The sequence below is a fragment of the Gorilla gorilla genome, chromosome 4 (assembly GCF_029281585.2).
Source record: "Gorilla gorilla gorilla isolate KB3781 chromosome 4, NHGRI_mGorGor1-v2.1_pri, whole genome shotgun sequence".
Taxonomy (NCBI): domain Eukaryota; kingdom Metazoa; phylum Chordata; class Mammalia; order Primates; family Hominidae; genus Gorilla; species Gorilla gorilla.
The window spans coordinates 83,339,573-83,352,299 of record NC_073228.2 but is presented as its reverse complement, the minus strand read 5'-3'; the positions used below and the strand labels follow the sequence as shown (position 1 = coordinate 83,352,299).

General features: G+C 53.3%; 1 protein-coding gene across 1 annotated transcript; it reads right to left on the bottom strand.

Annotated features, from left to right (window-relative positions):
* Nucleotides 1–714: 714 nt before the first annotated feature.
* LOC115934577 (galectin-9B) lies at nt 715–12,038 on the bottom strand. The gene is made up of 11 exons (XM_063705972.1): nt 11,901–12,038; nt 11,224–11,315; nt 9,043–9,244; nt 7,408–7,518; nt 6,122–6,217; nt 4,398–4,433; nt 3,843–3,893; nt 3,177–3,221; nt 2,621–2,709; nt 2,307–2,469; nt 715–945 (listed from the first exon to the last, which is right to left on the bottom strand). The coding sequence occupies exons 1-11, from the start codon at nt 12,036–12,038 to the stop codon at nt 799–801; spliced, it is 1,170 nt and encodes a 389-aa protein (XP_063562042.1). The 3' UTR covers nt 715–798.
* Nucleotides 12,039–12,727: the final 689 nt, after the last annotated feature.

Genomic DNA, 12,727 nt, shown 5'->3' with positions numbered 1-12,727 from the left:
GTGATCCACCTGCCTCAGCCTCCCAAAGTGCTGGGATTACAGGCGTGAGCCAGCATACCCGGCCATTAATCCTTTTTTATTTAGGAGGTGTGAGGTCAGGACCCCCTGCCCAAAGGGAGTCCATGCTCTCCCATCCCACTCCTCTCAGCAGCCCCTCCGCCTGATTCCACAGATTCCAAAATGTCTCCAAATGAATTAAAGAAGCCACAGTCAACCCACATGAATGTGCCAACAAGCATTTTCATTTCTTTATTTTAAGGACACTGGGAAAGGAGCCAGTCCCCTGAAGAGAACACTCTGGTCAGTTGGTGGAGGCCAGTGGGAAGCCATCAGGCCTGCTTTCCAGGAGGGGTGAAGGGTTGGTGCAGGGTGCAAGGTGAGAGTGAGGTTAAAGGTCAGAGAGGAGGGGCTGAGGAGGCCATCTCCCACCAGGAGCAGACAGCTGGTGGCTTGAGACTGGGGTGGAGCTGCGTGGGGGATGGGAGGGGACTGAGCATGTGGCTTCATCTTCACTGCCCACTCCTCCCCTCTCCCTGGCTGTGCCCGCCTTCTGGGATTGTAGGATTCCAGCAGCTGGCGCCCCAGGTGCTGCTGCAGCTGAGGAAGGCAATCCCAGTCAGCTGCCTTCTCGATTCCAGGGTGGCTGTAGCCAGAAGCAGGACCAGATAAGGACATGGCCTCTGCATTAAAGCCCAGATCCTAGGCACGGTTGGAAAGGCTGGGCCTGGGAAGTGGGGATGATGAGAGGACCCAGACTGCCCCACACCCCAGCCCCCGGCCCCAGGGCCAGGGAGCCGCCTATGTCTGCACGTGGGTCAGCTGGATGTCGCCACCCACTTCCAGTTTGTTGATGGTGGGCAGGTTCCTCAGGCGATGGTAGTATTCAAACACGTGCTGACCATCCACGGCCACCTTGAGGCAGTGAGCTTCACACAAGATCCACACCTGTGCAGAGATTATGCCGTTTGCACTACACTTGGGAAGTCCTCCACCCTCACTGCAGCCTCCTCTCTCCCTCCCTCCCTCCCTCCTCAGTTGTTAATAAGCCCCTCACCTGCACTCTATCCCCACTGAGCGACCGGCTCTTCACTAAACAGGCTGTGCGTGCTCCTTCCCCTGTACTGTTCCCTGGCCTAGAATACTGTTCCCACGACATCAGGGACAGGAGCACTGGCCTGTGCCATCTGTATCCCTCGGACCCAGCACACAGGAGTGCTCTGGGCCTGGGCTCCTGCAGCATCAGCCTCCTAACTTGTCTTTTCCACCCCAATGCCTTCTCCATGAGGCAGTCAGGGTACAAATGTTAAAACCTCCTGCCCTTTGCAATAGCTGACACTCCTATCACACATGCCATGTGTAAGGCACTGTCCTAAGCGTGCTACAGATACTGCCTCATTCCATTCTTACAGCTCTAGGAGATTCATATGATTATTAGCTCCATTTTGTAGATGAGGAAACTGAAGCACAGAGTAGCTAAGTCACTTGCCCGAGGTCACACAGCTGTCCACAAATCAAAGAATGTTGCTACCTGGCTCCATGGCTGCAAAGCCCTACATCAGTCATTTTCAACTCTGATTGCAGAGTGTAATCACTTCAGGCATATTTTAAAAATACAAATGCCCAGGCTGACCACCTCATTGGCCTGGGCTGGGGTCCCAGCACCTATATTTTCTTTGTAAGCTCTCTGGGTGATTTGAATGTGTAGTCAGGGCGGAGCACGCCTGCTGCTGTTCCTGGAGAGGCCACACCCACACCTCTGCATGTTGGCCCTAGCTGCCCCTCCCAGGCTCGCTCTATCTCATCGCTCTGTTTTGCTTTCTGCGTGGCACTGTTGTTATCTGCAACAGTCTGTTCATGCTTTAGTTTCCTTGTTCCTTCCCCCAGCTAAATTGTAAACTCTCTGGAGGAAGGACCCTATCTGTCTGCTTCATGACTGTGCTCCCAGCATGTGGAGTGCTTCCTGCACAAAGCGGGCGACAGTGAAATCGTTGAATGAGTCAGTGAAGAAATGAATAACACCTCCTTCTTGGGTCTGATTTGACACTTACTGACTGTGTGACCGCAAGCAAGTAACCTGCACTTGTGAGTTTCTTTCCTCATCTAAAAAAGCAGATCCCAACACTTCCTTCATGCAGGACAGTAATAATTAATAATAATAATGACAATAATTTTTTGGCCACCTTTTCTTCTGGGCCCTCATCCCAGAGGCATCAGCTCCCATCCTGTTCAAGGTACCCCAGACCTCCTTTACCCCCTCCCCGTGTACCCATAGGAGCCTCTTCAAGCTCCAGGCTGCGGCGCCTTACCGAGAAGCTCTGGCCTCGGACGAAGGGCATTTTTCGGGGCAGACTTCGCTCCTCAGACCCCCAAGAGTTGTTGATCTGGGTGTTACGGACCACAGCATTCTCATCAAAACGGGGGTTCATGTGGAAGGCGATGTGGCTCCCAGAGCACAGGTTGATGTGGAACCTGGGGTGGGCAGCCTACTTGGACCTTTGTCCGCTGAGTTCTGAGCCCCATTTCCTCCCCATCATCCCCAGCCTGCCAAAAGCCAGGGGAATGGCTGGAATGACCTTGAAGGGCTCTCTCTTCCCAGAGGTCACTGGAGCCTTTGGCTTACCTCTGAGCACTGGGCAGGACAGTGCCTGACAGGATGATGGACTTGGATGGGTACAGCCCTCCCGGAATGGTGGTGATGAAAGGCATCGGCTGTCAGAAGGAGGGGGACAGGTCAGCCAGTGGCAGCCAGGGCAGCCGCCACATGGAAGGGGAAGATTGTACCAGTTCCCATGAATTTAGGCTGTCAGCTGAGAAGAAGCCCACGATATCTTTACTTGGTTCCATAAAAGCCAAAGGAAAACTTTCCAGTGCTCCTCAAATTAATGGGCTTAGATTAGTGTCATGAAAGGAAATTTGGCCAAACACAGAAAGAAAGACTTGTGGGGTGAAAAGGGAGGGCCATGCAATGTGCTCACGTTGACACGACAGTTTTAAGGTTGAAAGCTCCTCTCCACAGTCTTCTAATTCACTGGGACGCTTTGAAGCCCTTCAGCTTACCATTTTGAAAGCCCTTCGCTTTTAATTTTTCAAGGCCAGCGGATCCCCCCGCAGCGGCCCTTCATCCCTAGCCTGCCCACCACAAACAGAACCTCTGCCCTCCCTGAGAAACCACTTACATAGGCAGGGTGGGGGTACATCATAGGTGGGATGGCGGGAGTCTGCTGAAAAGAAACCAGGAAATTCAATGGGAGAGCGCGTGTGTGCGCGAGCACTCACCCACGCGCACCCACGCATTCTAGAGGGGGCTCCCCTGTGAGGCTGACCTCATGAGCCTTTGGCCCTTGGACTCTCCCGTAAACCTCCGTTTTCATGTTAGCCTTCCTGGAACTTCCTGCCGTGTTCCCAGACCCCACCATGGTCACCTGCCCCTCAGGCCCTCCGCAGGCAGCCCCACTAATGCTAAGTTCCCGGCCTGATTTGCACCAGCAGGAGAAGAGCTTAAGCCTGTGATCTGTAGTGACATCCCGGGGACCCAGGAGGCAGGGCCAGGAACCTTACATCCGGGTGCTGGGGCCACTGCACTCCCCACTTGGTGACAGAAGGACCAGTTTCCCTTCCAGTCTCTAGGGAACCTGCCTCTTTCACCACTGGATAAATCCAGAATCTCTGCTGTCCCAAGGATAGTTTTAACCACATGTCACCTGAGCCAAGGACTCAGCCCCAGATGTCCCCACCCTCCTTGCTAAACCGCTTTCTTCCCAACTCTAGGGCTCTAGGGAGTTTAGTTCTTGGGGAAGGAGGGCACTGTGCAGCTGTGAACTGATCAAAACTTGAAGACTTACAGAGAACATCTGTCCAGAGGCACTCTGCACCGTGTGGATGACTGTCTGGGTCTGGAAGAAAGAAACCAGGTCTCACCCAGGCTCTCCTGAGTAAAGACCACCCCAGTTCCCACCAGAGGGTGCCACACGGCAGGCACCCTCCAGGGGCATAACCAGCCCAGTGGCCCCACAGACCCCAGGGAGGGTGGGTCCAGGGGATGAGGGAGGGGCAAAGGTTAGAACCCTAGAGAAGACAGATGGGGACGCTGGTGGCTCTGGCCCATCTTTCCTCTCGGGGAAACGTCTCTCAGCCTAGCCTCCCTTTGCAGGTGAGAGAAGTGAATGTAGGGCATGGTCTTCCGTGGCTGCCCATGGAGTGGCAACTCAGGTTGTTCCATCACGGCCAGCCAACCACATTCACCCACCAACCTCGCCAGGCCGGGTAGATGGTCAAGGGCCTGGCCTCTGCCCTCCCCACTCCCGATGGGAGAGGCCCAATGCCTGGCCCTGCATCCTCCATTAGCCCAGAAGAAGAGCCAAAATCAAGAGGATCCAAAAAGAAAGCAAGAGACTTACAATGGGAGCTGGGTTGGCAGGCCGCATGCTGGGAGGCTGGAGGGGTGAGGAGAGTCAGAACGGTGGTTATTGCGGGCACCACAGAATGGGGAGAGACGATGGCAGAACTCCAGGGAGGCTCTTGTGCTCAGAAATGCCTCCCCAGACACACCCACCTCCCTCTTGCTCCCAAGCAAGCCTTCCTGAGCCCGTGGCACCCAGATTTTTACCCTCAGGTGCACAGGGCTTTGGGGTTGAGGGGTAGGGTATCCCCACTGGTTCCTCTCGAGAGACAGGAGGCTGGGTTTGATAGAGACCTCATTGCTTTCTGTAGCTCCCACAGCCAAGAGCATTACTTCCGGTGCCATATTTCACCCGTAAGGTGAGAAGTGGTATTTGTTGAAGGCCTATTGTGGGCCGAGTCCTGGGCTTCAGTGCTTTCCAAAGAGGGAAGCAGCCTCAGCTCCTGTGTCCCTGGTGAGGCAATGAGGCTCAGAAAGATTAAGCAACTTGCCCAAGCTTGCCCAGGTGGAAGGGATCAAATCCAAAATGGCAGCCAGTTCTGTCTGACTGTATCCAGCACACTTTCTGTCATCCCTAGGGCCAGGGCCAGCGCCAGGGCCAGGGTCAAAGTTTGGCTGCCCTGCAAATGTTCCCTGGGGCTCCACCAGTCCTGAAGTCAGCGTGGCAGGTGCACTGTCTGTACCATCATGGGCCATAAAAAGGCTACATAGACAAAGCGCCCCTCCTCCCAGTCCCCACTGCTTGAGTGGCCAGAGGAAGGGCTGCTCACCTCCTTGTCGTGGATCCTGCCCCACCCAGTAGACTGTTCTTGCCCTGGCTGGTATCCCATTCTCCCTGGCTGCGAAAACCACATTCCACATTCATTCATTCTTCGAGTCCCTAGTGAGTGCCAGGCACTGTGCAAATGAACGACCCACAGTCCCAGCCCTCTGGGGCCTCATGGGCATAGGGAGATGGGGGTGGAGTGACAGGGACAGACACGCAAACAGTTACAATGGGGTGCTGTGAACTGGCATGGCACAGATATGTACAGACTCCGTGGGGGCATGGGGGGAGCATCCAACAATATTCTGGGCAGGGAGGACTCCCAGAGGAGCGACACTTTGGCAGAGCATGGAAGGGCGATTAGGCGTGTGCTGGGGGCAGGCTGGCAGAGGGTGCTTCCGGGACCAGGGACAGCATATGCAAAAGCATGGTGGCCCGAGAGGGCCTTGAGTGAGCCGTGGAGGTTGCATGAGCTTCGTGGGTTGGGGGTGAGGCAAGGAGGTGGACTGGGGCCAGACTGGGGAGGAATTCGTATGCCCTGCTGGGGAATTTGGGCTTTGTTTGAAGGGCTGGGGACTTTTAAGATTTTTAAGAAGGGAGAGAGTGTGATCAGATTTGCTTATAAGAAGGTCACTGTGGCAGCGGTTGGGTGTGGGTGGTGGGGAACTGGACCCCTGTAGTCATGGTGAGGAATCCCAGAGGCCTGGGCCACATCGGTGGCTTTGGGAGGGAGATATGTTGGTGCCTTGGAGAGACATAAAGAAGGGGGAGTGAAGAATCCAGGGCAACACCCAGGTCCCCGGCTCTGGGTGCCCAGCAGACAGAGACAGGGAACTCTTGAGTGGGCAAGATGTGGCCTATAGGCCCTGGTGGCCTGCTGGCTGGGGCCAGCCTCTCAAACCCTCGGTCCTTCCTGCTGTCTGCTCAGCCACCCAGGGCCTCTGTGTTGAACTCACTTTTTGTCTGCGCCCCCTGGGCCTGGGTGGGAAACAGACAGGCTGGGAGAACGGCACCGTGGAGAAGGCAGGCTGAACGGGGACTGCGCGGGGATTCTGTTAAAACAAAAGGCACCGGCCGGTGAGGAGAAGCATTAATAGAGCCAAGGAGAAGCCGAAAGGCAGATGCAGGGGTAGGAGGCAGAGGACAGGCAGGCAGGGGGATGCAGCAAGGGGGTTAGGGCCACACGGAGGCGGGAGCGGAAAGGGCCAGGCTTCGGTGAGCAGCGCAGGGGGACAGTCTCCCTCCAGCTCTTCCCTCCCCTTCCACCCGCAGGGGAGAGAGTCAGGGAAGGAGGGAATGAGAGATGAGGACCAAAGGGTGAGGAGCCCAGATTTGCTGCGGGGCTACTGTGCACTTCGCTCATCTCAGGGAGCTCCCTCGAATGCCAAAAGGGTAACAGCAGCTCCCATCCAGCTGCCGGTGCCCTGTGGGAATGTGGGCCCAGCATACCCTAATCTTCCCATTTTTCACGTGGTATTGGTATCTCCTGACCTTCTTTAGTTTTATTTATTTTATTTTATTATTCAAAAAAAAAAGATTTTAGAGATGGGGTCTTGCTATGTTGCTCAGGCAGAACTCTAATTCCTGGGCTCAAGCGATTCTCCTGCCTCAGCCTCTTTAGTAACCAGGATTGCAGACCTCCACCACCATACCTGGGTCTCCTGACCTTTTAGATGTTGGCAACGCATTCAAAGTTTTTAAAACACAGAGGTCAAACAGACCCTGGTGTGGGCCCAGGGGCGCCACTGTGTGACCTCTGATATCTGTCTCCTCACTGAATCACACAACCACCCATGGGGGGCAGGCAATGACCATGCTCATGCTCATTCTACAGATGATGAAACTGAGGCTGAGAGAGGCAAAGTTGCTTGTCTAAGATCCCACAGATGATGAATGGCAGAGCTGGGAATCTGAACTGGATTCAGTTTGGTTCTTGAGCCTGGGCTCTTTCTAGAACAATATGCCCTCCTTACCAGGATGGAAACTGAGGGATGAAGAGAAAGGGGCAGCTGAGGAGTCTGGGAGACCAAGGCAGGTGTTCCAGACAGAGACAGTGACACCGAAGGAGGGGCAGAGTGACAGAGGAGAAGGGGCGGGCAGGTACTGGGACAGGGAAGCAGAGGTTGTCCCCAGAGTGACCTGGGTAGGAGATTGGCTTGGGTCCACCCAGCTGGGCCTAAGCACAGCTACACGGGGCCCTGCATCCCAGCCCCTGGGACCGGTGCCAGGTGGACAGTCTGACCTGGAAGCTGATGTAGGACAGCTGCACAGAGCCATTGACAGAGATGGTGTCCACACGGTGGAAGGGCACGTGGTGGAAGTACTGCACGAAGAGGCTCCCGTTCACCATCATCTGCCAGAGCAGAGCACGTATTTCGGGGGAGGCGCCCCAGGCCGGGATGGGGACCACCCCTGAGCTCCTGGTCCCTCCTCCTAGAAAATGAAGACCTGAGTCTGGTCTTCAGTGTGGGGCCAGTTACAGGGACGTGTGTGTGGCCCGAAGTGCATCAACCGGAGTATCTACTGGGCTCCAGTCGGGCTCTCCATTCTTCTGGTTGTTTCCTGCTCCTTTCTTCTCACGCCTCGAGTTCCAGCCTGGTTAGGAGGCCATATTGTTCCAGAAAGAGCCCATGCTCAGGAACCAAACTGAATTTCCTGGGGTTTCATTTTATTTATTATTTATTTTTCCTTCAACTTTTTTTTTTTTTTTTTTTTTTGAGATAGAGTGTCACTCTGTCAGCCAGGCTGCAGTGCAGTGGTTCAAGCGATTCTCCTGCCTCAGCCTCCAGAGTAGCTGGGATTACAGGCATCCACCACCACACGAAGCTAATGTTTGTATTTTTAGTAGAGACGGGATTTCACCATGTTGGCCAGGCAGGTCTTGAACTCCTGACCTCAAGCGATCTGTCCTCCTCACCCTCCCAAAGTGCTTGGATTATAAGGGTGAGCCGCCGCCGTGCCCAGCCCCTTCAACTTTTATTTTCAGTTCCAGGGTATGAGTATAGGATCTGCAGGTTTGTTAACTAGGTAAATGTTTGCCACGGTGTTTTGCTGCACAGATCAACCCTTCACCTTGGTATCAAGCCCAGCATCCATTAGCTAATCTTCCTGATGCTCTCCGTCCCTGACCAGGCCCCAGTGTGTGTTGTTTCCCCCCTTGTGCCCATGTGTTCTCATCATTCAGCTCCTACTTATAAGTGAGAACATGCAGTGTTTGGTTTTCTGCTCCTGCAACGGCTTCCAGCTCCATCCATGTTCCTGTAAAGGACATGATCTCATTCCTTTTTAGGACTGCAGGGGTATTATTTAAATATGCATAAAATGCTCACGGAGAGCAGAGGAGAGGTGACATCGGGTTGCATACTGAATGGATGGGAACATCCTTATCTCAGATAAGCATATTCAGACTGACTTACCCACCGGCTTCTCAAGCCCAGAGACCTACTGTGCTTGCAAAGGTAATTTGCAATGTGCTTACAGAACTATAACCGTAATAGACTCTGGATAAAGGCTGGAACAATGTCGCTGAAAAATAAATGTTACCAGGGACCTGGAGAGGAGGTATGGTGATAGCAGAGGAATGGAATGAGCTTGGAATTCAAAGACACACAACACCTAACAGCAACGTGATGACTCCTCTAGTTCTTATTTTCAGAGTAAAAGAAGCAGGAGGCGCACCTGTAGATTCAGGTGAAGGTGCGTAAGGAGACTACACAGCCATGGGTAACACCCTTACAAGGAAATGGTCATGTTATCTGTATGGTGGTGTCACTCTGGCTGAATGTCAATTAAAGTGGTTACTTAAAAGGCCATTCACATTCACCTGATAGGGCTGGGAGTCCTGTGGGCGAGAGGTGGGGAGGGGATTCCTGCTCACCTTGAAATCTGAGCTCTGCACCAGGAAGCAGAGGTCAAAGGGCATCCCGTTCTGGAAGGGCATGTGCATCTTCCTCTCCTCGGGCCCCCATCTTCCTTTCTGCCTCGTGTTGCACACCACATACCCTCCGTCTTCAAACCGAGGGTTGAAGTGGAAGGCAATGTCGTTTCCACTGAAGCCCGTCTGAAAGTCCACAGCAAACCTAGGCCCAGGAAAAGCAAATAGTCTTCTGTGGCATGGATTATTGCCAGTGACAGGCACAGGAGGGCCTCGGTGCCTCTGCCCTGTGTTTGTCTGGGATCTTGCATACAACCTGCGTGGCAGAGACTGCTTGGTTGGCATCCTTTTTGTTTCTCTAATTTGGATCCAATGTGTTTTTGTGCAATTATTGCATTTTGCCTTTACAGCACGATTTTCTAAACATAAGTAGCAAATGGCTAAGGGAAAGTGCTGGCGTTAGCAAACAAGAAGCATAGGTCCTGGAAAGTGATTACCAGTTGGTAACAAAGACGGAAGTTGTTAAGCACACCTAGAAGAGAGAGCCTTCTGTGCCAGTGGACACTTGTTGGAGGCCAGCACATGCCTGATTAAGTGCGAAAGAAGAGAACAAATGTAAAGAGCATGTGAAATCGGGGCCGGGCGCAGTTCCTCACGCCTGTAATCACAGCACTTTGGGACGCCAAGGTGGGTGGATCACTTGAGCCCAGGAGTTGAAGACCAGCCTGAGCAACAGAGCGAGATCTCATCTCTACTTAAAAAAAAAAAAAAAAAAAAAAGATATATATATATATATTTAATTAGCTAGACATCATGATGCATGTCTATAGTCCCAGCTGCTCTGGGGGATGAGATGGGAGGATCCCTTGAGCCCAGGAAGTCGAGGCTGCAGTGAGCTATGATCGTACCACTGCACCCCAGCCTGGGTGAAAGAAAAAAGTCCCTGTCTCTAAAGAAAAAAAATTAATTAATTAAATGAATAAATGGAGAAGATTGCATTTGAAATATCACTGCATGTATTTTTTTCCTTTGGAGTCCTTCAGCTTCATTCCTGTGGCCCTTTGGAAATTCCTGCCCCAAGGAAGGGAGAGACAGAAAGCTCCTGAGAGGAGAGGGCCCTCTGAGGTAGGATCTGTCTCTGTGCAACAGGATGGGAATGGGAAGCCCTCCTGGTGCTGGGAGGTGGGGGAAACGGAGGGAGAGGGAAAGAGGAAGGGGTGGAAGATCAGAGGCATGGTTCTGATTCCCCTGGTTGGAGGATTCAGGGGGATCAGGGCCTCCCTGCCCTTGGCATCTCCTGGGGGCACTGCAGGCTCTCAGAGAAGTCCGACAGCAGGATGGCAATGGCGGAGGAGGTCATCAAGAATCTAGGTGGCCGAGCTGAGGTTGAGCTGGGATCTACGAGGCCCAGAAGGTCTTAAGAGAGGTCCGCTGGGACTGAGGCAGAGAGGCTTCCGAGAGAGAGCCATGAGTCCAGAGGCTCTTCTGTGGGCCCCGCAGACTTCAGCAGGCAGCCACCCGTGGTCCCTCACTAAACCAGGAGAGAGCTGCACACCTCTGTGCCACCCAGTCAGGATGCCTCGGCAGGGGTCAGCCAGGCCTGCGTGAGGGTCGGGGGCCCTCCCAGCCACTGACAAGCCACGTGAGCTCCTCTCTGTTCCCAGACAGCCCACCTTGGGAGGGAGGAAGGGGTGGGAAACAGCCCTGATACAATGTTAGTATTTTGAATTGACTTAGTAGTTTCCAGAAAAGGCCTTGAAACCGAAAGAGACCAAATTACTTCGGATGTCAATTTTCAATATTTTCATGTCAGCAGAAGGAGAGCTTCAGAGTGGATGAGAGCAGTTAGGGAAATGGAGGAAGTTTGATTTTTGCAACTCTCAGTCACAGTGTGCAAGGTTCAGCCCAGAACATAATCATCCAACTCTGACCATCCCACGCCCTCCTGAGACCTTCAGCTCCCAGGGCCCCATTCATCCTGGAGTCCAGGTTAATGGCATCCCTGGGTGCAGGTTGTGCCTGTGGAGTGCTGTCCTGTGGCATGGGTTAGGGATGCATTGGGTCTCCCCTGAGCCAGGCACGTGAGCTTGGATGTTGTTGTTTGAACTAACCGAGGCTCACAGGCACAGTGGCCTTACTAAGGGACGAGGCTGGAGTGAAACGTTTCCATCCATATACACATACCTGGTTCCACTGGAGCTGAGAACGGCCCCATTGACAGTGATCTGAAGTCCGTCCTGGAGACCCCCTTGGATAGTCCCAGAAAAGGGGACGGCCTGCAGGGAGAAGACATGGGGCCTCAGTCAGGTGGCCAGCCTCCTGTTTGCTCCCCTCCAGGGCTAGTCAGTGGCTGGCCTGGGTGTGACCGCACCATGCGAGGGGCTAGGGTGCAGCTGTGACCAGGACAGAAGGAGTCTCAGCCCCACGGGTCTTAGGGTCCTGTGTGGAGGCAGACACAAATCCAATTAGTTACTCAGACAGTCTAAGCTTGTGATAAGGAGAATCCTGGCCCTGAGAGGACGCGACAGGGAGCTGAGCTTGTGTGAGAGTCTGAGAGGCAGCGGAGGCCACACCAGGAATGCTCCAGGCGGAAGGCCTTCCTTCCAGGCAGGGAAGTAGCAGGCAGACACCCTGGGCTGGTAAGGAACTAGGTAGCAATGGGGGCTGCTGGACCCCATGCCAAGCTCCCAGCAAAGTGCCCAGCGCCCTGGCTGGGGCCTCAGGAGGCCCAAGGGAACAAAGGGACCCATCAAGGATCTGCAGGTTCCACCGAGAGGGTCACCAGAGAGGATCAAGAAGAAGGCATGCACCTCTCCCCACCACCATATAACAATGGCCACCGTGACCTTTGCCCTCCTGACCACCTTCAGCAGAGCCTCTTCCCAGATGCCCTCTGCAGCCCCGAGCCCTAGTGTAGCTTCCCCACCCATCCCAGGCCCATGGGCAACCACTTTGTCAAATTCTCTCTGCCGCGCCTCTTTAAAGGGGCTACGGGCCATGGTGAGGACGCGTCGTTTTGGAGTCAGGCCGACTCCAGGTCTGAATCCTAACTCTGCTGCTCCTGACCTGAGTGGCCTTGGGAAGCCTATTTCACCTCTCTTTGCCTCGGTTTCCTCATCTGTAAAATAGGAAGGTGTTTCTCCTACTGCATATGATTGATGATTTTGTGAGAAAAAGCCTGTGGTAGAAGAGACTGGCACATAGGAGATGCTTCACTACTGTCACCCACCCCCCACCTTGGTCTCTCTGAGCAAAATTCACAAACTGGTACTTCCAATTTTCAAAGTTTATTCCGAAATGCCTCATATCCGGTGTGGTTCTATAACCTGCATTAAAGCACAGTTCTGTCGCATGGCTGATTTTCACATTCTTCAAGTTTTTAATGTCTTCTCTAATATCTCCTTTAGGTCAATTTCCTACACAAATTAAATGCCTAAAGAAGCCAGGCAGGTGATGTGTATGAGTCAGATGGCCAGGTAGGGAGTGGTGGGGACTGTGGCGAAGTAGATGTCACACCCCTAATCTAAAAAGTCAATATCTACTCAGCACTAACCAATGATTACCGTCTGGGCTTAGTATTGGCAGAACTTCCAAATTTTTAAGATGAGACAGAAACCTGAATTTTTTTTTTTTAAACTTTCTAATTTCTTGGGGGAAATTTTTTGTCAAAAAGGATTATGTAAAAGTT